This window comes from Ruditapes philippinarum, unplaced genomic scaffold (genome assembly GCF_026571515.1).
Source record: "Ruditapes philippinarum isolate M1 unplaced genomic scaffold, ASM2657151v2 ctg1239_1_1_1_1, whole genome shotgun sequence".
NCBI lineage: Eukaryota > Metazoa > Mollusca > Bivalvia > Venerida > Veneridae > Ruditapes > Ruditapes philippinarum.
This window is the reverse complement of record NW_026866030.1, coordinates 509,525-533,831: the sequence shown is the minus strand read 5'-3', so window position 1 is coordinate 533,831 and position 24,307 is coordinate 509,525. Positions and strand designations below refer to the sequence as shown.

Genomic DNA, 24,307 nt, shown 5'->3' with positions numbered 1-24,307 from the left:
AAAACCCGGGTTTAAGTGAATTTGAATAGGAAACAGGCACATCACGTAAAAAACCGAATAAGCCATGAATAAAATAGAATAACACATAGGACTGTCTCTGGATCTCTTGCGCATCATGTTGTACATTTTTGTCAGTAGAATTTGTACATTTTTCATGTTCTGAATCTGTAACAGCTTCATCAGAATGGCTTCTTGGTTTTTCCTCTATCGAAATAAAAACAAGTGTTAAAAGCTAGGCTTTTCGGGGAAACTTTGAGATGATCTTCTAATACTGTGGTTTTCCTTTTTTTGTCGTATTTTTACAATCCCGTAGACAGTTTGGGATGGAAAGAGGCTTTCTTTGTGTTACGGTATAATCTACACAATGTTTAGTTATCAAAGGAAAGAGCATTTCTTAAAAATGTGTTGACATGGAAAAGAATTCTTGGATTTCCCCAAATATATTCCATTGCAAATTTTTGACACTGATCACCGATTCTGAACATTTAAAATGCCACCGTATCAAGTATCAAAGATGTCACCTATTTTGATGAAGTCGCATAGCGGTAATACCTTATCTAGATCCTAAAACAAATTATGGATAAATGCGAAATATAAATGAATTGGGTTAAATTTTTTTAAATTTGTTGTGCTACAAAATATGTTGTTAATAATCATTTGACAAACACATAAATATAGTAAAATTATTAATGCCTTTTCACTATACAAAATAAAGGCAAATAAAGTTAAACTGAGTTTTACGTCTATTAAGAGTAATTATATTATAAGGTAATTATACCTTTTTCAGTACAATACTGATTTATATTGCTTAACAAAATCAGTATTATACTCAACAATGTATAACGATTTCTTAATTAAACACAATCATGTTTTTTACACTTTGAAAGAGCTTTGTTACATCTAGTACAATAAGGATTTCATATAAATATTTTGGGGCTTGATATGGAACGAAGGCTTAACAAAGATAGATTTTTGAAACACTGAAAATTTTAAGTGAGACTAAATTGGGTAAAATTGTGTTTAAATGTATTGTGGATTTGGGTTTGGACTCTGGAATTCAAACCGAAGCTTCATTGAATAAGATTGGACCAACCCCCAATAAGTTCATTTGAACATCTCACGGTGGTTGGGAAACGCTGTAAGGTCATTGGTTGCCAGTTTCAATGAACATATATTTTTATTATAAATCCGTAACATTGCTTCTTTCAATTGGGTTCATATGCATCCTTAATCACCCCTTGCCATAAATAATTTTGATCTTCGCTTGTTGGGGGTCTTTTAGTTAGTTTACGCGTTTTCCCTCAAACATCGGCAACTAATTACCTTTCTCGGGTTTACGTTATGTTATATCCACCTTTGGGGGCATATGATTATAAAAAAATTTCATGTCATTTTTAATATTTTGTTAATGGAAAGGGTATGTTATTGTTAAAAGGGACAATAAATGTAAGCTTACCTCATAAAATGTTTTAACCTTTCAAAGAGTGGCGTGAAAAGGATTTTAAAAAACTGATTTTCGATCGAAATCGAAAATGAATATTTTTCCCTGAAAGATAATACAAAATTTAAATTTTAAAGGGGGTAATTTTGGTGTAATTTATGTTTGGTTAAACTTTTTAAACCCAAGATAAAAAAATAAAACCTTTAAAACCCTCAAAAAAATGATAACATCTTCTCAAATAAGAATTTTTGAAAGTAAATTTAAATAAAATAGTAAAAAACCAAAACCCCTTTGAGTGATTTTTTATCAAAAATTGAAATTCTTTGCTGGGCCCCCATATGATAAAAGAGTGCGGCGGTCGGTGGAAACCCCCTTTTCCCAAAAAGATACATAAAATTTGGGGCCCGAGAGCCGACCTCCCCTTTCCCTTTTATAAAATAAAATTTTTAAATGATTTTTTTTTGCCTTTTTTGATCTGGGGGGAAAAGTTTAAAACAATAAGATATGAAAAAATTTTGCGTTTTGTTATTCGTGTTTTCGTATTTTCTTAGCTTATATAGTGTTTAATCAGCCACACATATAAATCATTTTGAAATAGCATAACTTCAAATATTGATCTTAATTATAAAGTAAAACCTCATTTTTTATTCAATTATTCTTGAAATGTACGTTTTTCCTAAACACTATCCTAAAATGACATGACTGTTTTTCTTTACAAATAAGCATTTAATCAAATTCTATTTACGTATCATAGCTACCTAATTATGATTACTATAAGTTTCATACGACATCAAAATTAATCTGTCGCCAATGTTGGTTTTCAAATGATGATTGTATTTATCTCATACTATACATTACAGTTAGATATCATTGTTTGCAACAAAATGACTCGTCCGATCTGTTGTGCTGTAGAAAACTATGTTTACATAAATTTCGGAAAAACTACAAACTTGACTTTTGATATTTTGAATTGGTCAATTTTCGCTGCGTAGAGTGATAAATAATATGAAGATTTTTACCAAAATGTGTGCTTATTTCTGCATACTTCTACAAAGCATTGCCCGATATAACATATCTTATGTATATTTTTATTTACTTACTAAAAAGAATGCAGTTTAAGCGGCTTATTTGGTTAAATCTATAATTTAAAATCAGTGTATCTAAATATATTCACAATACTTTCAGATATCTAATAACAACATAGCACACAAATAACCAGTACGGAAAATTGCGGGTAGTGATGGCAAATAGCCCTTCAATTCATCGGATGTGATGGTGAAAACAATCAGCTACGGTCGAAAAAAACAAATTGAATAGAAAAGTTCAATCTCTAAGTTGGCGAGATTATTTCTAAAAATATGTTATAGAAATATTTTCAATTGTTTTGTAATGTGCCCAAGTAAGATATGGTTCTTTGCTATTGTTAAATGTATGAATCCATTTTGCATCTTATTTTCAACTATGAAAGGTATTAATTGTTATGACATGCCCATATTACATTAAGTACATACAAATATAATTTCTACCAGTGTATTCAATATATTATAAAAAAATACATAGTTATAATAACAGAAGAAATAAGGAGAAATTTTTCGTATATGTCTTCTAAGTGCGTCCATAGTTATTAGCTTACGTAATCAGAATTTGCACACAAAAAAGATAAAACCCGTAGATACAGCAAGAATTATTCATTATTTTCGTATTTTGACATATTTGGACTGATATTTATATTCAATGAGAGTGATGTCCCTTTGATTATGTGTAATTGATATGTGCTTCTATAAAAAGTTATATAAGCGGATGTGATTACTTCAGCTAATTGGGAACCGAATTACTAATCATCTTAAACCAGGGATTGGCGCAAACATTGGAATGTTTCGATTCAATGAAGGAATTTTGAAAAATAAGTACGGTATGTACATTTTGTTTAACCCCGGCTCTGCTTGCGATATCTGATATATCATTTGCAAATAGTGCAGACCAAGATCAGCCGACACGGCACATCGGTACCAACTGACCATGGTCTGCACTGTTCCCCATGCTATACAGTTAATGCATAATTTTGAAATTTTCCCTTAAAATGGTTAATAGTTTTGTCTAGATTCAAAGGTGGGCAAATTAAGGTTATTTAGGTTATTTAGAATGGTAAGGGTTAAAATATTGTCATTAATTTTATATATGGTTACGTTTGTTTTGTTTGTTCATTCATTCATTCGTGTTCCTTCCTTCCTTCCTTCATTCATTCTTTTATTTATTTATTTATCTATTTATTACTTTATTTATTTATTTATTTATTAATTTATTTATATTGGATTTATCTATCTATTTGTATTGGATTTAGTTATTTATCTTATTACAAAACCATTTATTTATTTAAGACGAAAAATAAAAAGATTCAATTATCGTTTTAATGCATATCAAATTACAACTTTATCAAGGACTGATATTAATTAAAATATCCACAGGGGAAATCGAAACCACAATCCTCAGAAGAAAATGTCAACATAACAATTTACTGTATATTTAGCTGATCAAACACGCTGTAGTGCATATGGGGACATCAACAATTTCTAATAATTCACTCACTCTGTTTACAGGAAAACTTCCTAATGACTTGACACACGTACTGAATTGGATTTTATGTTTCATGAACAACCAGTCAATCGATTTCCTATAGAAAAATCACTACGAGTACCATTCTATGTGGGTGGACTATTGTCCGTACTTAAACAGTATGCGGATACCGGAGCTGATAATTGTTACTTTTCATGAATCCCAGTTGACAATGTGATGGAATTATCAGCGATTCTGCAGATATCTGGATATGTGTTTCTTTTGAATATAGTCAACGTACAAGTATTTTGCGGATACGGATTATTTTAAAGTGTCACGCTATTTTAGAAAATAATTTCTGGAATAATTGCATCAAGTATAACGTGGTGCTAAACGGGTACTGTTAATTGTGTTTATTAAACATGTGTTTAACTTGCAGCAATCTTAATAAAAACAGTTGGTTTTAACTGCTCGGGAGCAAGTCAAAACTTCGTCAATGCATCTGTATCAAAGTTGTTCATTTAATAACTCAAATTTACAACATATTAAGTCTTTAAATAACACATGTAACATTGAAAAATAAATTGAATAAATATTAAAAAATCAGTAAATGTTCATATCGTTCTGTTTTCATAAATGTTTGAAATAAAAGTGTGCTGTCAACTTGTATCATTTTATACGACACGACTAAATAATGACAAGACATCATAAAATACGCCAATAACCTTTTCTGGATGGAATATAATACATCACGTATTTAAAAGTGACAGAATTAATGAGGAATCGCTAATTATCAGACGAATAAATCATCAATAATATCGTCATAATCTTTCCATGAGAAAATACCGACTGAGAACATTAAAAGATAAGAAACGACAAATTGTCAACTTCCAAACATGAATTATTAACCCAGCGGGATTATCATATCTTGCTTTATTACCAACCATTCCGTTTTAGGCGACACTGCCTGTAATAAACAATATATGGTGTATGTTATGACGTCATTGATATCCCGGCCATCTCAATATGGCGATCAAATTCTCGTAGAATTAGGTATACCATTGCATCGGCTGAATTATTCGAATAACTTTGGATTTTATCGACTCTGACACTGTTCATACAGGTATGGTAATATATTAAATTATATCTATTCTTCCAATTAAAAAAAACAGCATGGAAAATTCTTAGAAGAATTAAATATGATCAAATTACAAAGTGTTTTCCGATGTTTCTGTTGGGAATATTGATCGACGTTCTCCTATAAATACAGTTGTGTTCACGCTCGCTTTATGTCACAATATTGATGAAAACAAGAGCTTTATTTTTTTCTGTCTTCAGACAGCTTTATTTGGAAACGCTATCCGCTATCTATGTCATTATGTTTAATTCTCTTTCTTTTGTATCTCCTTTGGTGAAAAGTATTATCTTAATTTGTGAAATGTTCTTCAAACATGTAAAATTCCGAAAATCCATGAATTCATAACAAATGACAATGAGTTACAGATTAGACCGACGAAAAAGATAAAAGTAATATTAAATCGAGCATTGGCATTAATGAGCGCGTTAGGTAAATATAGTATGCAATTCAAAAGTTATGTTATTGTCGTGCGTTGCAAATTACACAAATATAGCTTTTATGAAATAAAAATGAACACAAATTTATTATTAATATATGATGCAAACTTTTAAGTAAATCATATATCACTTCTGTTTGGGCTTCTCTAAAAGCTATCTATGTTTTTTTATTTCTTTCATACCCTTTCTTCTCTTTTCCACTTTTTCACATTTGGCTTGCATGGCTGTCTAAATGTAATAAACGCCAATAAACGAAAGTTACCTATTGCCTATGTTGTACCAGCGCATTATTGAACCTAGCTCCTTTCGATGAAAATCATAATATCATGATGACAATATATTGTTGTTTTTTGTTTTGTTTTTATGACACAAAAGTTTATATACAGCGCTACTTTCTTCAGATGATAATCGCCAAACATGCTCTAAATCCATTTTAAAATAATATATAATACTAATATTGCACTAAGAAAAGATAGAAATAAGAATCACTTCGGCGCCGTCCCCTATTCAAAAGATACATTTTTTTTAATTTTTGATGTCCTGATATATTTTTTTTTAAAGTAACTAATTGACACTATTGCACCATCTTTTCCTTCTGTTGCTTTTTAGTAATTCATAAGTTATATTTGTTTGATATTTTGTATGGAAGACAAAATACTTCTTTGTTTACATTTTGTTACTTTTACGACAACTATTTTTATGTTTAGCACTTCTTTCGTTTGGTGATAAGCATGTAACATGCTCTAAACCATAAGTTTAACATTATAAAATTCATATTTGCCCTTTATAGAGAAAAAAAACGTACTTGTTTCTGAGACACAATGTGGCTTTAACATATTCTGAAACTATTACAACGTATTTTCTGAAGATCGACGGCAAACAGATTAATAATTATGAGTTTTCTTCCTCTTTGTTACAGATTATTTATGACAGATTCCTGAAAAAAAAGTGCCTAGGTTATCTCAGATCAACACTTTTACCTCATAACTCTAAGATGGCCTACCGAACTTCGAATCACTTTTAAACCGCCAACTGTTATTTCTACCTTTTAAGGTAATTTTTCTCCGAACAGTCACAGTTACGACAACAGCGGAACATGTCTGCTTACGAAACCGAGGCTCTGTCGATGACCGTGAGATATAACAAGGGAGGTAAAAAGAATGGCTACCTGCCAGATGGGTTTGAAAAACCTCCTGATTGGGAAAATGAATATTCCGAAGAGGATGAAGTGTTTGTTGAAAGTCCAAGCATAGACAAAGATTGTGCAACAAAACCTTTAATGTATCCAAGGTCAAGGACGAAAACAAAAATTGGGCGTGGCCGACTCCGCAAATGCCGACCAATAGTAAATGCTGTCTCATGTTTTCTATTCTTGGTGCTTTCATTGGGCTCTTTAATGGGTCTTGTTGTGTATTTTGTAAACAAACACGAGCAAAATAAAGCTGGATTTAATAAAGTGATTTCACCAGGTGCTTTCAATTTTGTTAATGAGAAAATAACGCGGGATTATTCGGATATTGTCGGTTGTGATCATATAGAAGTTGAGGATGTTTGGACTGTAGGTATACCTAAATTATTGACAGAATCTGCATTCCGATTGGTTGATGTTAATCAAGATGGCGTACTAGACATCATTGTGGGATTTGCAACAGGTATTACTATATGATTTTCTCCTTCAGCTATTTAAGATAGGGTATCTCAAATCGAAATAAGTGTTTTAACATTTCAGGCAACTCTTATAAATACTAATGAATGTCTTGAGATTTCTTTGCAATATATGCATGTTTTTTTTTATGAATATTCTATATCGTTATATTCATTCATTTGAATTCTTTCGAACGTTAGGTGCAGATGGCTACAACATTCCTAGCATTGTATGTGATATTTACTTCCCTGGTTCCTACCCATGTTTTGGAGGATTGTTAGCGCTAGAGGGAGCCAGTGGAAAAGAATTATGGCGGCACTATTCGGATCATGAAATTTACGGACTTAACTGTGAAGTCGATTTAAACAAAGATGGCGTAATGGATTGTCTTGCAGGCGGTCGAGCGGGGGTAGGTTTTGTTTTGGCGAGATATAATTTGAATAACTGGGCGGGACCTTGATTGATAAAAAACATTGACATCATGTGTCAATGACATTATGTCCATCTAAGTGTAAATGGTTGTTGTGTAGGTGAAAATAACTTACATTTTGCCATAACTATTTTCAATTTTATATACCATGTCACGTGTATCATCCACGTAATAACCCATATGAATTCCAGAAAAAGTTATATAAATATTTCTGGAAATATCAGTAACTTTCAAATTTTATATCTTTCATCATATTAATTAATTATTGGCCAATGTCCATTATAAAAGTCAGCCTTTTGTAATATATATAGCTAGTTCAGCTCAGCTAACAACAAAAAATGAGCATATTGTCACTTTAAAGTTGTTTGCAAATGAATCTTGCCAAGTTTGTGTAAAAAGGAGGTAATTCATTATATGAAATGGCAAAATAATGAACATTTAACAAAATGTGTTATGTTGTGAAGGAAAATAATGATTAAGTAGGCGAACGTTGTTAAATGACAGGCATTTTGTTATTGGGTACCAAACTATAGAAAAATAGTGGGTCAACATGTGACAAATATATTATAAATCAAAAAGGTTGTAGTGGTCAGAACATATTTACATACAGTGAAAAATAGATTATATTTTAATTAAATAAATAAAACGCAACTATTTTTAATTATCAATTAGCGAACGTAGGCAAAGCAACGCAGAGAACATTTTCTTTCAAAAATGATGTAATCAGAATTTTCGCAAAGGATTAAATCGCCATTTTCTTATTGTTTCCAAAAGTTCCAAAAAGTATATATCATATAAAAGTATATATTAGTATCATATTTATCTAACATTGCAAAAAGTAAAAATTCGCAAAGTATTTAACCTAACAAATTAGTATAAAATGTTGATTTCGCGAAATTGTGACCACGTGAATATATCTGATTTAACAATATAACATCGCGTTCGTCAACAAATTACTCTGTCGACTGTCAGATTTTGTAACTACAGTAATGGAGAACATATCACAAAGCAACTCATTAAGTCGTTAAACACATAAATCACTGCTAGATGTTTTCTTTCAATATTAAATATTAATATTCCAGAAAAAATCGTTTACAGAGTCAACATCCTCTATTCAATGTTTCCGTATAATTACGAGCAATAATCAATTAGATATCTCGCCTATTGCATTGTCTATCAGAATTCAATAAACCGCTGTCATTATTTGATGGAACCACATAACATTCTATTGACTTCACTCTCAAACAATTTCTTTGTTAATTAATCAATACAAATTACAATGGTATTTCTAAGGTTGCTTTCCCCCTAATCAGGTAAGGTAAAGATATCCATATAGACCGGCGATCTGCTGTTATTTTTCGTTCCCATGACAACAGATTCACATTCCTAGAATAATAAACAAAGAAAAACAACAAAAACAACAACAGTTTATACATAAATAAATTGACTCAATCCACATGCATATGTTTTTCATTTGCTTTAGTGCTTCCACCTTGTTGTCATGTCTATATGAGAAGAATAGTCTGTACTCACGACACATTTTTAATTATTCAAATATAACGACAACCCTCTAGAGAATTATGTATATACAATGTACTAGAAATGGGGTGGTGACAAACATTTCAATTGTTTTATTAATGTTCCGTCAATAATTAAGGAATACAAGAACTCAGAAAATAATGAGATAACGATCCCTAGCATGTACAACAATGTGATTCTCGGAAGCATTAATCACAACAAAATTACATGAAAATTGCAGACCGCGGTTTGATTGAGTCTGTACATCAGGTATAATGAAAAAGTGCAACATTCCTAAAGCCCCCCCCCCCAGCACCGACTGGGGAGGTTAATAAACTGTAAAAAAAATGGCAACGAATATTGCTTTGAAACTTTACTGAAATGTGACCTTATTTATTCAAGGAAAAGTTCTGTACAAAAAATGTCGGAAAGTAAAGTGTCAGATAGAATGTGAAGTATTTTCAATCGATCAATGAATTAACATTCTTAATAACTCTTCTTAAGAAAAGTTACTCATTAAGACATTCTTTTTAACAAGTGGATAATCGAACTGTCAAAGTTTAATACAATGTTTCACATATAACACATTTGTTTGTTAATATTTTCTTTAATATAGGCTTTCCAAGCTGTGAGCGGAAAAGACGGGTCTCTGATTTGGAATTTCGGTAAACAAGAAGCAAAGAATGACATAATGAACTTGTACACGGCTCAGATCATCAAAGACATAGACGGAGATGGTACTGTAGACATATTGGCGATACATGGTGGGGACCCTTTGCAAGATCCAGGTAAGATCCTTCAGCCTTTATTGATGTTTGTTTATATTTCATACAGAAGGTCTGAGCATTCATCGGCCCTTCGTTTCACTTTTCTGTTAACTGCAGGCGACAAACTGATGGCATATAAACGAATTTTATCTTCATTGTTAAGATAATTTTAAATTCAACACTTTTGGGTCAATGCAGCTATTTGCCAGCAAATAACTTTTGACCATACAGCAATTCTTAAGATTTAAGACGTAGGAATGCATGCTTTAAAATAAACCAAAGATTTGTAAAAGTGCTTTGAAAACCGAATATCTTAATACACTAAAACTTGTCTAGTTCTGACAAATTTGTCATTTAAAGTACAGTTCGTGACAACCGTAAATTCTCTTGAAGGCCATATTACGTCATTTTAGCTCTTCGCAGACGGCATTTACAACTGACCATCCATAATTATGACAGAAATTTTTTTATCAATAATGTATATTTCAATCATTTGTTTTCAGAAAAACCAACAAACACGATTGTTCCTTATAATTACTTGACGTCATAAAAATGTTTTTCGATCAATATATTTAAACTATTAACTGTAAAAAATTGAAAAGGCAGTATAGCGTAAACTACCACTTCACTCAAATTCATCTTTCATCAAATGAATTGTCAAAATATGTATACATACTTATGCTTTTTTTAAAGCATTAAAACAGGGAATCTGTCATCTTTGACGTCGTTATATAATCATATCATTAAAAAACGGTAAAACAAGGAATCTGCTATACTTGTGTTGTATATGAATTAAAAGCTTTAAAGATATATCTGCAGCTATTCATTGTGTGGAAGAATTATCGTACTAGTTATATTTTGCCTAGCTGGCTATACTTGTGATAAAATCGTAATAATAAAAAAAAAAAACTAATTATAATGACGTAAAAAATACAAACTAATTATAATGACGTGATTTTTGGGGAGGCTATGCCGACCCAATGTTAATAACTGTCTGTCAAATCTTACTGCCGCGGTAATCAGGTCAAAAAATAGTACCTTGATTTTTTCTAAGCTGACTCATCACTCATCACAGACATTTACAATATGAAAATATTTTCATTCTTTAATTTCATATCTGCAATTTGTAAAGATAATAATTCTCTGAAAAATTCTTGATTTTTGTTTAAATCACTACTCCGTGACGTCATACTGCCGCGGTAATCAGGTCAAAAAATAGTACCTTGATTTTTTCTAAGCTGACTCATCACTCATCACAGACATTTACAATATGAAAATATTTTCATTCTTTAATTTCATATCTGCAATTTGTAAAGATAATAATTCTCTGAAAAATTCTTGATTTTTGTTTAAATCACTACTCCGTGACGTCATACTGCCGCGGTAATCAGGTTTAGGCATACGTACGTCTGTAATAAATAGTTCTGGTATGAAAACCCTTCAAAATAATAACTTTATCCATAATTTTAAACAAAAAGCATAAATGAAAATTTATAAGTAAATGCTTTAATTCAGTGGCAAATATTCTTTATTATTTTTGATAACAATTTTCCAATTACTACGCAGCGACCAACTGTTTATGACGGGTCATTAACTAGAACGTTGCAACACCGTATTCTCAATATCATGCATGTTCTTTTGTTGTTATAAACTATTAATAGTCCTTAATATTTTTTAAAGACAAATAATTTTAAACTGTCGCTTACATCAGAGACATGGATCATGCTTGCGTGATAACTAAGGAAAACTAACTTATTTGTACACCCCAGGAGGCTGTACGCGGAAAACGCTCATAAACCGTTAAATAATATAGCTGTTTAGTAAATATTTTGCATACATTTAACTAAAAATTCACTGATGGTGATGAACATATAGTTTAAAAACATTATATTCTTTAACCATTATCGCCGAAAAAAAACTATTTAACTAAAAAAACCCTAAGGACCTCCGACAAAATTCCAGCACAATATTACATTTTACATTAGCAAAATAAAAAAAGCAATACTTATATTTTCATCTTACATAATTCATTAATCAAACTTTTAACATAAAAGTATCTTTGGTAATTGACAGATCCCTACTCTGATCTTTTATTTGTATAGGAATAAATTTAAACATGTGCTCTTTTGTTTAGGAATATTTTGTAGTGAAAGTCTTATATATTCACTAATCTCATAATTAGAATTAGACAGGTCAGGAATTTATACAAACAGTTGTTTAGTTAACTATGCTCATTTTAATCCCAATAGAAACATTCAAATATTTGTGGTAAAAAACATGACCAAAGTACCTAGTAGTCGTTTACCCGGTGGTGATCCCATTAAACTGATTATAGATTCGAATTGATTAGAAAACACAAATAGAAACATGTGTTTCCGTACAACAAAAATCGGAAGTAAAGTGAACAGTTAATTGACAGAAATATGTGGTCAAATATGTTTTAACAAGGAAATAATTATTTCATAGAAAGACGCAAAGATCAGTATGACCCGTATTGTGTAATTAGAAAGTTTATTCAATTCTAGGGCATACATCATAATTTGATAGTCCATGTGTAATAAAATTTAAATTTTCAATACAGATTATGAGATACATAAAAAATATTAAAGAATAAGAAGCTTTAATTAAAAAAACAAAAACAAAAAAAAAACGCATACATATACAAATTACTTACAGTCGAGCATCGGGAAGTCATTAACATATCTTACGAAACTAATTTGAAACCGATATTTGCTCGCGCTGAAGTGATAAATGTTTATTTGAAAAATAAAAAAAAGAACTTTTATGGTTGTGTTCTAAAAATAATGGGCGGCATAAGAGGAATTTCTTATTCATTTTACAACACTTGAAAAATTACTACAGAAAATGTGTTGTTGTTTTGTTTTCAACAAAAGTGTGTGTGTTTTAAGTTTATTTATACTCGGCGCCGGAATAACCATATGTCCGAGATTATAGCATCTGGGACGTCTTTTTCAAGCAGATTCTTCCTGGAAGTCCATTCTTCGTTCTTTTGTGGTAAAGGAGACGACAATACCGTCAAGGCATCAACTTTCTGACTGACGACAACAAAAACGGCATCTATTAGCGCCAAACCTCCAGAGTAAGTCACGACAGGTCAACCAATCACCTCTGGTACTTATGATGACTTGACTATGACCTTCCGTGTGCCTTCTCCGCGACGTGCACGCCTCTGGAGGTATTTGGAGAAGTTTCAACAAAAACTTCCAAAACACGCCATTTATAACACCATTCATAGCACTGACGGCTTCGATGTTCTCATCTATTTGCGGGAAATGGTCGACAGGGAAAACCCTACGTAATAACCGCACACCCTGTTAACAACAGATTTTCCGCAGTATATATTTCAAGCTAGTGAGGTTTAAAAATACACGTAGAATCTATCGATTAACTACCATAAGTTGGTTGAGTGTTGGCGGTAAAAAAAGAAGATATAACTTCCTGATCAATTTTCACTTAGGTTGATTCAGTTTTGAATAAGCTTTGCAGAGATGTATTTTTCAAGAAATATTTAGCTTTAATATTATCCGACGCCGTCAGTAATGAAATGGGATTAATTTTCTGAAACGTGATTTTATTCGAGATTTGCTTCTGAAGAAGACAACCTTCTGTCCGTAGAGCATGAATGTTAATACTCATCACAAGACAGTATCTTATTGATCTCAATTATGGTACATCTAAACGTGTACAATTTTTATGTTCAATAAAAATGTTGCATCACTTGCAGTTGTTATTATCATTCAATAATATTAAAATGACATAAAATATTTATGATGAACAGTCCTAGAATATTTTGATAAGGAACCGTCAGTTGTAAAATGTTATTGTTATCTGATAATGAACAGTCGTCATACTTGCTGGTATGTCATTTATTATTGACAGTTTAGGTTTTTCAAAATTTGCATGATTAACAGTCCGAATGTAGACCTTAATTAAATGTTCTGGAATATTAACAAAATGAATAGTCAACCTCATTAACCATATATATGAATGGTTGAACACAACAGTAAGAATAAATAGCGCAATGTGCATATCTTTTTATTTTGGTAGCATATTTTAAGCAAAAAGAAAAGAAACTATAAGTCTGAAAGATTCTCTCATAGCCTCCCCATCAGTACATTCAGTGCTTTGATTTCTTTGAAAAAACAAAAAAACAGTTGCATTGTAGAGATGAGGTTCGAAAAACAATCAGTATTCCTTTCTTATGTTGTTCCATTATTGATAATTACATTTAAGAAACCCCCAGTGGCCTCTTCTGAAAGGGAAATTGAAATACAATCACGCGAACCTCATTTTATCACAAACTTTACGAATCAAATATGTTATAAGCATAGTTATATTCAACAGGATATTTCCTATTGCAGAAGGTCAACAGAAAATCACACGCTCAATAAAATCCTGAATATTTCTTAACAATCTTAGAATTTGAGATTGGTGTTCCATTTATTTTGTTCAGAAGTTGTTAAGGGTTCTTAACTGTTATTATAGCTGTCAACTCTCCCTTACTTTGTATCAGCGAATTGTGGAAAAAAGCACGTTTACAGTTCTCGTAATGAGTGCTTTAGTATCTCATTTGTAAATCTGTAAATATACAGATATTCATAGGTCTAAGTTTTAATCTTATTTAATCATACATTATGTTATTCAAATTGCGGTTCAATATTTACAATGTGAAATATGCTGGCATATTATAGAGAATTATGAGGGGATATTAAAAGGCTAGTGGCAAAATGAGCCTTGTAATTATGTTTTAGTTTTTTTTTTGTAGTAATACACGACGAACTGTAAGCGGTAAATATGTTAAATAAAAGTGTTCACGTTACAAATTCAAATAACGTTCACCCACAGTTACATACTAACCATATTACACTGCAAAAAGAAAAGAATAGATGAAAATAACTTGAAAGAATAGTATTATTGGCATAATATTTTCTTTTGTGTTTTGTCAGTGTCAAATTACTATTTCAGCTCTCTTGGCTCATTACACAGACATAAAGGAAAAATGAGCCATCGGCTTACTGTTACAAATTCAAAACAAATATGGTAAAAAAAGTAATATCTTCTTTATAAATAAGCAGCTATTCATCGAGATGAATTTAATTCCCCGGGGTCAGCAGAAAATTACTCGCTCAATAAGTTCTAAATATTTTGCAAAGTGATGAGGTATTGAGATTGGCATGTTTGATTAACGTAGCTTTCAATTTTACTCTGACTTAAGATGAACATAGGAGGTGGTACAGACCCTTTCAATTCTAAGAAAAAAAATGCTACTCTTTTTTTTTTGGTTTGTCAGAGGGATATGCACATTGATCGTTCCTTTCTTACAAGTAATAGTCATCGATTATGTGTTAATATTTTCATCTAGTTAAAAGGTTATTTTTCAATTATTGAGAAAATATTACAATAATTGATATAATTTTGAGACAATTAAGATAAATGTCCCAATGTTTTAGAAATTAGATGAAATAATACAAAAGTTATGTTTTTTGAAATATTGGGAGTAGTGTTACCACATTCGATCGGTATATACCAAGAAAATGAAAATAACATTTTTACCTCTCTTTAAATGACTAACAATTACATGTGTAAATCTACTATAATGGCGAACCAATACATTATTTCCAAATCTTTCGAGACCAGTGCAGGCCTTGCAGTATCGTTATAAAAGGAAAAAAACTAATTCTATGCCTAGATTTTCATATTAATTTCTTTGCTAAAAAGAAGAGTTCCTTATGCGGTTTGTATATTGTTCAAATGATTTGAACAGCCTTCCATATTTTTGTCCTTTCATGAGAATAACATTTAAGATATGTCTAGTGGCATCATAGCGTATTTGAAGGGAACTAGAAACACAATGACGCCGCCCACTATAATTTTACAATGAATAAAAAATGTCATCAGCAAAGCTATTCAACTGCCGGAGGTCACTAGAAAATCACACACTCAATGAAATTCTGGATATTTCTTAACATTCTTAGAATGTGAGATTGGTGTTCCATTTATTTTGTTCAACAGATGTGAGAGGATTTTATTGTTATTACATTTGTCAAATCTCCTTTACTTTGTATCAGCACATTTTGGAGGAAGGTACGTTTAAATTTCTCAGAATTAGTGTTGAAGTCTCTCGTTTACAAGTTATGTTTTAAAGATATACGTAATTTAAAACTATATCTTACTTTCAAGAAATTACTATACATGATGTCATTTGAATTGCGGGGTCAATATTTAAAAACAATGTTAAATATACCAGTATTGAATAGCGAGATATTAGTAAAAAATGTCAATGTCAAAAGCATACTTATAATCCTATTTAAATTCGTACATAATAAATATACGATAGTGTTGTTTGCAGAAATGGTAAGGCATGGTAACGCCTGACTAATAACTTGTTGCGTAAACATTTGCTCCTACATGACAACCAAACATTTTCAATTAAATTCAATCAGGCGTATTACCCATATTTGATTTTGAAATGTCAGTATTATCCCAAACGTTTGATTCCATTCCATAATACCTTTCAACTTGATTAGTCTTCTGTTATTAAATGAAATGATATTGATTATATTCCATGAAAATATTATAAAGGTTTTGATAGAACAAGATAAAATGACATACTATATTACTAGTACTAACAGTCAAATAGTTTCCCCCTCGAATACTATGACAATTCAGTAATGTTTGCTTAACAGTTAAACAATTTAATTAATAACTAGCATTTTCAACTCATTCATTATAGCCCCAAATAAAAATCATGATAATAAGATATTTAATTAATAATAATTGTTAAACAAATACAAAAAAATGAGGTTATATGATACACACAATGATCAATGATATGCAGCCAACGGTATACCCAAAGTTTCTCAAAGGTTTTTTTATATATATAAATTGAAATAGATTAGTAATACTATTTCAATAACAGAAATGAAAGTAGTAAATATTGATAACTTAAAAAAATACGACATTTATTTAATTGTCCTGTGTTAAGAACATTTTCTTATGTTTCTTCGGAAAACAGTTCGAATATTTGGTCACCACCTTAGTGCAATAACCGATTAACTCCAATTAGATATTATAAAAGGATATAACCCGTTACTGCACTAAAGTGAATGTTCAAACTATGTTTAGAATGCACATATACTATTAAAGTGATGACATATGACTTAATTCGTAATTGCTGTATATTTATCAAGTAAAGTTGTCAATATCAGCATAATTAACACATATTTGCCTTGCTGCGGAGATAAATTACATACCATCGACTCAATCAAATGGTATGCTCTGTATGATTGTATGACACTGAACAATATATCGTATTAAAATCTTTAATATATTGAACTGTATGCTAGTGCTTTATGGCCTTTTAAACCATATACGATTTTGCATTTTCATCATAGGTCTTAATAAAGGCTACTTTTTTCAAATTAAACTTTTAAGCATCTAAGCTATTTTAATACCATTGAAAAAAAGCCTCTATCTATTCTAAGAAAAAAATGTATGCTGACTATCAATTGAAAGAAAAGTAGTTTTTACGACAACTGGAACAATAAATTCCGTTTTTTGTTCTATCTCAAATTACATTTAAGCTCTCTCTCGATTCATTACACAGACATAAAAGAAAAATGAGCCATCGGCGTACTGTTACAAATACAAAACAAATATGGTACAAATAGTTACCTCTACAACAGCGAGGACCTATTCACCGGAATATATATAATTCCCAAGGGTCATTAGAAAATCATTCACTCAATAAGATTCTGAATTTCTTGCAAAGTGATGAGGTATTGAGATTGGCATGTTTGATAAGATCTTAACTTAAGAAACTGAACTATAAGCGTAGCTGTCAATTGTCCCTCGTCTCATGACAAAGACATGAGGTGGTTAGGACTCGATTATATCTCAGAAAAAATACTCTCTTCTTTAGTAGAAGAATTTTAAATTGAGACACGAAATAGTCATGAATTACATGTCGTCAGTATTTTAGTATTTTACCAATGTGAAAAGGTTATATTGCAATTATTGAGATAATATTTACATAATTCAGATAAATTGCCCACTGTTTTAGAAAGTACATGTCAATTTATTAATGCTGGTAGCAGCTGAATCTAGCCATGCGACCAGTGCAGACTAAAAAAAAGAAGGAACGTCATTGCAGTCTGGTCATAGTCTGCACTGTTCAGTCGCTGTTTACTCAGAAAATTTCTTAACAAAATGACTGATTTTGTCTAGACTGAAAAAGGAAAAGTCAATTTAAGATTGAGATAACGTTCTTGAATGCAAAAGTGGCTACTTAGCTATTTCAAATGTTAAAAGGTTTGGTAATCATTTTATATACATGTATATCAAAGGATTTTACTTACATGAAATAGCATTACATAAAAATCAGTAGACTTTGACTTAATCATGAATCGACTTTAATAAGCATATATGAGGATTTATATGCAAAAAAATTGTTCACATCCAAAAAAAATAACGTTTTCAATTTTATTATGGATATTGTACCAAACTATATGATCATATAACTAATAACTAGAATATTTTAATACAAAAGTCTGCTTCAAAGACATCTGTTTATTGGTTAACACATAGTCAGAAACAAAGGCACAGTATATAGTGTCACACTATCGGCATAAATATACTTAGACATAAGCCAATATATTGTATAAAGATGTATTAAGATCACCTCTAATAATCACCCCCCCCCCCCCAGAAATGGTCTTATATTGCGTAAAACCGCATTAATTATAAACGCACTCACCATATTAGACCGTGTTTTATTTAAGTTGCTCAAAGCCATTATATCTGACGCATATCAAACCGGTATGTTCCAATGCTTCAGTAGAATTGAACGTTTTAGGTTATTTGTTAAACAAATGTTTTAGAATATTGAGCGGAAATTAATTTTCGTTGTAATTCGTTTTAATGTGTCAGACAATTTAGTCGTACATATACATATATCATCTACTCCGATTTTCAAGCTATTTAAATACAATGTAATTGCGAGGTTTAAATTATATCCTAGACTTAGTTGTCTTGTTACATACTTCCCAAAATCTGGCAAGGCTAAAATAAAAAAGAGACTCTGTAAGATATATCATTTTAAATAATTTTACTCTTAAAATAAATGTCAAATTCAGGCTAATATATTCAGTTGTAATATATTATATAAGAATATTGTTTACGTGATATTAATTCTTTTAAAAATCTCGAAAGGCTAAAATAAAAAAGAAACTGTAATATATATCATTTTAAATAATTTTACTCTCAAACGAAATGTCAAATTCAGGCTAATGTATTCATTTGATACATAGATTTTACGTGATATTGCATCATAATATTTAAATTTTAATGTATTGCATTTAGCGTAGAATAGTGGGAGGACGAGCCGTCCACCCTTTTAATAATTCCCGCTCTGTCCTAATCAGTATGGTCCTGTCCAAATTTCATTGAAATATCACCTTCTACCATACTTTTGGTTATCTGATATTCCATTTTCAAACACTTTACTGTGTCAGCACCTGTTTTCATATCATATGCGAGACGTAATAAAACATTAATCAGGAATTATTCCAATTATTGTATGTCATTGCATGTCAACCAACTTGTAAAAGTCCTCTTATGATTTCCAATTCTTTATTTTCAAATCGCAACAAATTTACATTACGCCTCCTGATATATAAAATTTTAATGTAAAACGTTATAATATTTCCCATTCAATTTATTTTAAATATTTAGTACTGAATATTTGCATTAAATTTGAATCTATCTAGCAAAATGATCATGTTTATAGTGAAACAATATTATTCGTTGCTGTCAGGGAAATTTTGCTATAAAAGTTTCAAAAACGATACCGAAAAATATAGCATCTTTTAAAGGTGTAACAAAAAGCTAAGGCTTATAAATTATACAACTGTTATAATGTTGGTAAGGAATAGTATTTTCTGTTGTATTATAGAAACAATAGGTGATATATGTGAAAGCGTTTCTTGCAGTGAAGTAGATATATAGGATATTTAATGAGTGTAGTTTAATACTAAATTATTGAACGAGTTTAATAAAATCATATTATGCGAGCCTCTGGCGAGCATAATATTGTTTTATTCAACGAGTTCAATAAATTTAGTATTGAATCTAAACGAATATAATATTCTATTTATCACATATATAAAATAAGAACAGTGAACTGTTAAAACGAGTAATTATTCAATGACGCCCCTATAGTTGAACGCTAACATTAGCACGCTTTAACGCTATATGTTTCTATAAAGCGCAAATGACGTCACGTCCAAGTGTTATTACACTAGTGTAATATCGTTTTTATTTGTTTGGGTCGTCAGTCCAAACAAATTATGGTAGCGAAATTTCAGAGTCTAATGCTGTTAATTGCAAATGCCGAAAGTAGTTCACTTTTTTGAAGCGGTTACTTCCCTTAATATGTACACTAACGCCGAAAAATTCAGGGGAGATCACTGCGTAAAGATGGTCAAAGACAGGCACATTAATTTTCAAGCAAAATAATTTCCGAATGGTCGGAGATTTCTAATATTGTTTTATTGCATTTTCTGATCGAAAATAAGTAAATACAAAGCGGACATTCAATCTCTGACAGAAGTTTACAACAAACCTAACAACAAGTAGTTCTCAAAACAGCTTAAAACTAGCGATTTAAAAGAAAGAAATTTTTTTATTTTGTTACAAGTATCCAACAAATTACAACGCATTCAAAGTTTAAAAATAGCGTTGGCTTATAGAATTGTCAATAAATGCACAATCACAAATTACGCGGATGAATATGATTTTATCAATGAAAATACTATTTTTAGCGATGTCGATTACCGAATACTACGCTAACCGAGTAGTGCAATATATAGATTCTACATGTCGGACTGTTTGGGCGAGAAGATTTTCGCTAAATTATTTACTTCAATTTTAAACAACAGGTTTATCCTGAACAAAATACCTCGAAATTAATAAGGATTACAAACATGAAATGCAATGGAAGTTCTAAATTTAGAATGACTTGATGTTATTCAGCCATTGTTTGTATAACTTCTCCGTGGTGCAGGGGTAACGCGCTCGCTTAGTGAGTGAGAGGTCTTGAGTTCAAATCCCAGTCGAGGAAACTTTTTTTTTTTTAAATTCTTTTTTAAGTGTCTTTGTTAAGGAAGTAGCCATGATATGCAAGGATAAAGTGTGACTGTCGTAAAAAATGAACATAAATGATTTTTTGATGCAACTCTAGTTATGCAGAATTCCGTATGTATCAAACTCTGGTGCCTTGCAAAATGAATTATAATACATAAAAATAAACTTATACAGGAAAATACATACAGATATACAGTACGATTTAGATTGCAAAGATCAGAAAATACCACAGAACTTGTAGCCCTTTGATTCTTTATAAATATACATGCTTATAGTAAGCTCCAGGATTATTTACATCTGTGTTAAACAACAGTTAAAGTCGTTACAAGCCCTAATTTAGAATAATATGGTTTTCTTCAGGCCGTTTAAATATAAATTCACCGTGGCTGTAGGGTTTTCGCGCTCGCTTAGGAAGTGAGAGGTCTGGAGTTCAAATCCCAGTAAAGGCAACTCATTTTTTTTTCAAATTGTTTAAGTCAAATAAACATTGGATTGAATATCAGTGTTGCAATTAGTCTTATAGCCAATTTACTACAGTTAAAACACTGGAAAGCATTGGTGGCACTATACATATAATCTCAAAACCTGTACCTTTCTTACATTCTGAGACCCAAACAAATTCAGCGCCTTCTGTGCTTTGATTATTACATGGCTTTATTACACTCCTGCACCGCGGTTTATGTGATAAATGCTATTTACGGACAAAATGCAATATCTGAATGCAATACATAATATGGCATTTTCATGCGAGTATAAATGGATTGTATAGGCATCAATTTAATCGGTTCTTGTATTCAAATACTAAATAACTCGTTTATTCTTCACATCTAGTGTATTCCCATGGGTAAACGAAATTCTTGTTTGTTCATAAAATTCTTGATATGTGAAAGAGATGTTGTGAATTGGTTTAAACATATTTATTTTAGCTCGATTGCGAAACAAGTTCTTGCAACTTATATTAATCACTTTCGAGTCCACTTCCTGGAACCAACCAGTACTGGTGTCATATGAAGAAACATGGTCGTGACCCGTGTAGGGCTCGAACCCATGATCTCTGGGTTGAGAGGCAGACACCTTAACCACTAGGCCACCGCTCCCCTTAAAGATGTTGTGAATTGGAATATGGCTCTTTATTAAGTCAGAAATAAACATGAAATGTTTTGTGTATTGTATTGTAAAAAATGAAATTTGTTATATCATTATCACAGTAAAAACGTGTAACGCCGATGTAGTGTTTTCTGTTCCATCATACTTCTGCTAAAAAAATTTCTTCTGATACAACTTATAGACAAATGCTTTTTTTTCCTTAGGGTGAATGTGTGCCTTTGAACATTTTGATCAGTTTTCGATTTTTAAGAAATAAATGTATCAGTTGAAATAATAAGTGTACAAACTTTAATTGTCTTGTTTGTGATTTGCCTAAAATATCATTTATAAAAATAAATCAGCACGATTCCGGGAACTTTATTGCAAGACTTTGTAGATGAACGAAAGCACATGAATACTTGGATATTTGTCACAATTACTCAAAATGTCACTGAATTGTCTCATTTATTAGCATCGAGGTGACGATGAGACAGTATTCCCCTAAAATGATGAAATGACTGTCTCCTGTTGCCTAAACGCGTTCAAGTTTTATACAAACTTATTCATTAAATGTGACAAAAAAGTTCAAACAGAGTTTAGTGTCATTTGCAAAAATCATTACAAATGAAAATGCCTTCAAATGCATTAGCATCCCGAGAACTTCCAGGGCAGTCGTCGTAGATTATAAAAAGCGCTTAGATATGTGCCACACTTACTCAAGATGTCATTTCAATGTCTTATTTATTAGCCTCGAGGAGACAAAGAGACACAATCCCCACTAAAATGATGGAATGATTGTCTCCTTTTGCCATCTTAAGATCGATAAATTGAATATTAAGCGCATTGCTCAGGAAAACGATACAAACTTCTAGTATCCGACAAATTTGACTTTTTTTTTCATTCGAAGAATCTCTATCAATAAAGTAAAAAAGAAGTAAAATATTGGAAATAAAATCAAAATATTACGATAATCTGTCCTAGGGAAGATCTTTTACGCGCATTTTCACTGTCATTGCGAGACACACATTAATTTCTAACCTGATTGAACTCTTAACCTGTTGATTTTATTAAGACTTACCATAGTTTCAAGTTGCAACTGTTAGTCCATTCAATAGTTAAGGCTTATCGATACAGAAACGATAAGCTACCATAGAGCCGGGTCAGACTGCAAGGAAAGCTACACGGGTGTGCAGGCTGGCCTGGCTCTAGAGTAAAGAAGTTTTCTTATAGCCCTTTTTCTCACAATTTAACAATGTTGATAAGTTTATCAGGAAGTCAATTATTAACCAGCTTTTGAAAATAATGTTTAAAAAAACGTTTTATGAAATGAAACACAATTAAAACATAATACATATTCTTTTTGTAATAGATCTCCTTTCCAAAATTAGTAATTTAACACATTAACATTAAGTAATCCGAAAGTTATGATAGCGTGTGGAGCAAATTCTCATCTAATTAGAGAAGATGTAATTTAGTAAATGATGTTATAATGCCAAACGGTTACAGACAAGTAAGCCAATTTCTTTTCTGGACAAGGTATATGACATGTTTTTTCGACTCTCTAAGATCAAGGTAATCACGTATAGACATATATTCTCATGGGTCGTCCTAAGTCTGTTAATTTGTTGGTATGCTGCATACTGATTAACACTAATATCCTTGAATAGAGGTTTTGTACAAATTAAGTCGTGCTAGAAAAATATCATAAAAATTAGCACGATAAATTGAGAGATAAAGCAAACAGAAGTCGGCAAGGAAAATGTCGATGACAACTATCATCGAAAATCCAATGCGAAATAAAAGTTTCAATTTTTTTCTACTGGATTTGACTATGTTACTTTACATTATGTTTTAAATTGTGTTACATGATTGCAAGTCATATGGACTATATCCAATATTACTGGAAAGTCACTGCATCAAGGGCTTCAAGAACAAAAAGAAAACCCGAGTTTCCTTCGCCGAATAGCTCCTTTCATGAAAACGAATTTGAATTTAATTTTAGAGACAATTTTTTCTCCTGATTGTAATATAAAGTACAATAACCACACAGTGTCCAATGATATAAAGACAATGGTGTACCCGATCGTCAAAATTTGTTTTACTTAACAAGAATAACTTAGTCATACTTT

General features: G+C 31.1%; 1 protein-coding gene across 1 annotated transcript in view; it reads left to right on the top strand.

The window, feature by feature from the left end:
* Positions 1 to 4,398: 4,398 nt before the first annotated feature.
* LOC132731044 (uncharacterized) overlaps positions 4,399 to 24,307 on the top strand; it is a 38,689-nt gene continuing 18,780 nt past the window's right edge. The window contains exons 1-4 of the mRNA XM_060717143.1: positions 4,399 to 5,117; positions 6,489 to 7,221; positions 7,415 to 7,623; positions 9,779 to 9,950. Of these exons, the coding sequence (XP_060573126.1) occupies positions 6,666 to 7,221; positions 7,415 to 7,623; positions 9,779 to 9,950 (937 nt within the window). The 5' untranslated portion in view covers positions 4,399 to 5,117; positions 6,489 to 6,665. The remainder of the gene's footprint in view (positions 5,118 to 6,488; positions 7,222 to 7,414; positions 7,624 to 9,778; positions 9,951 to 24,307) is intronic.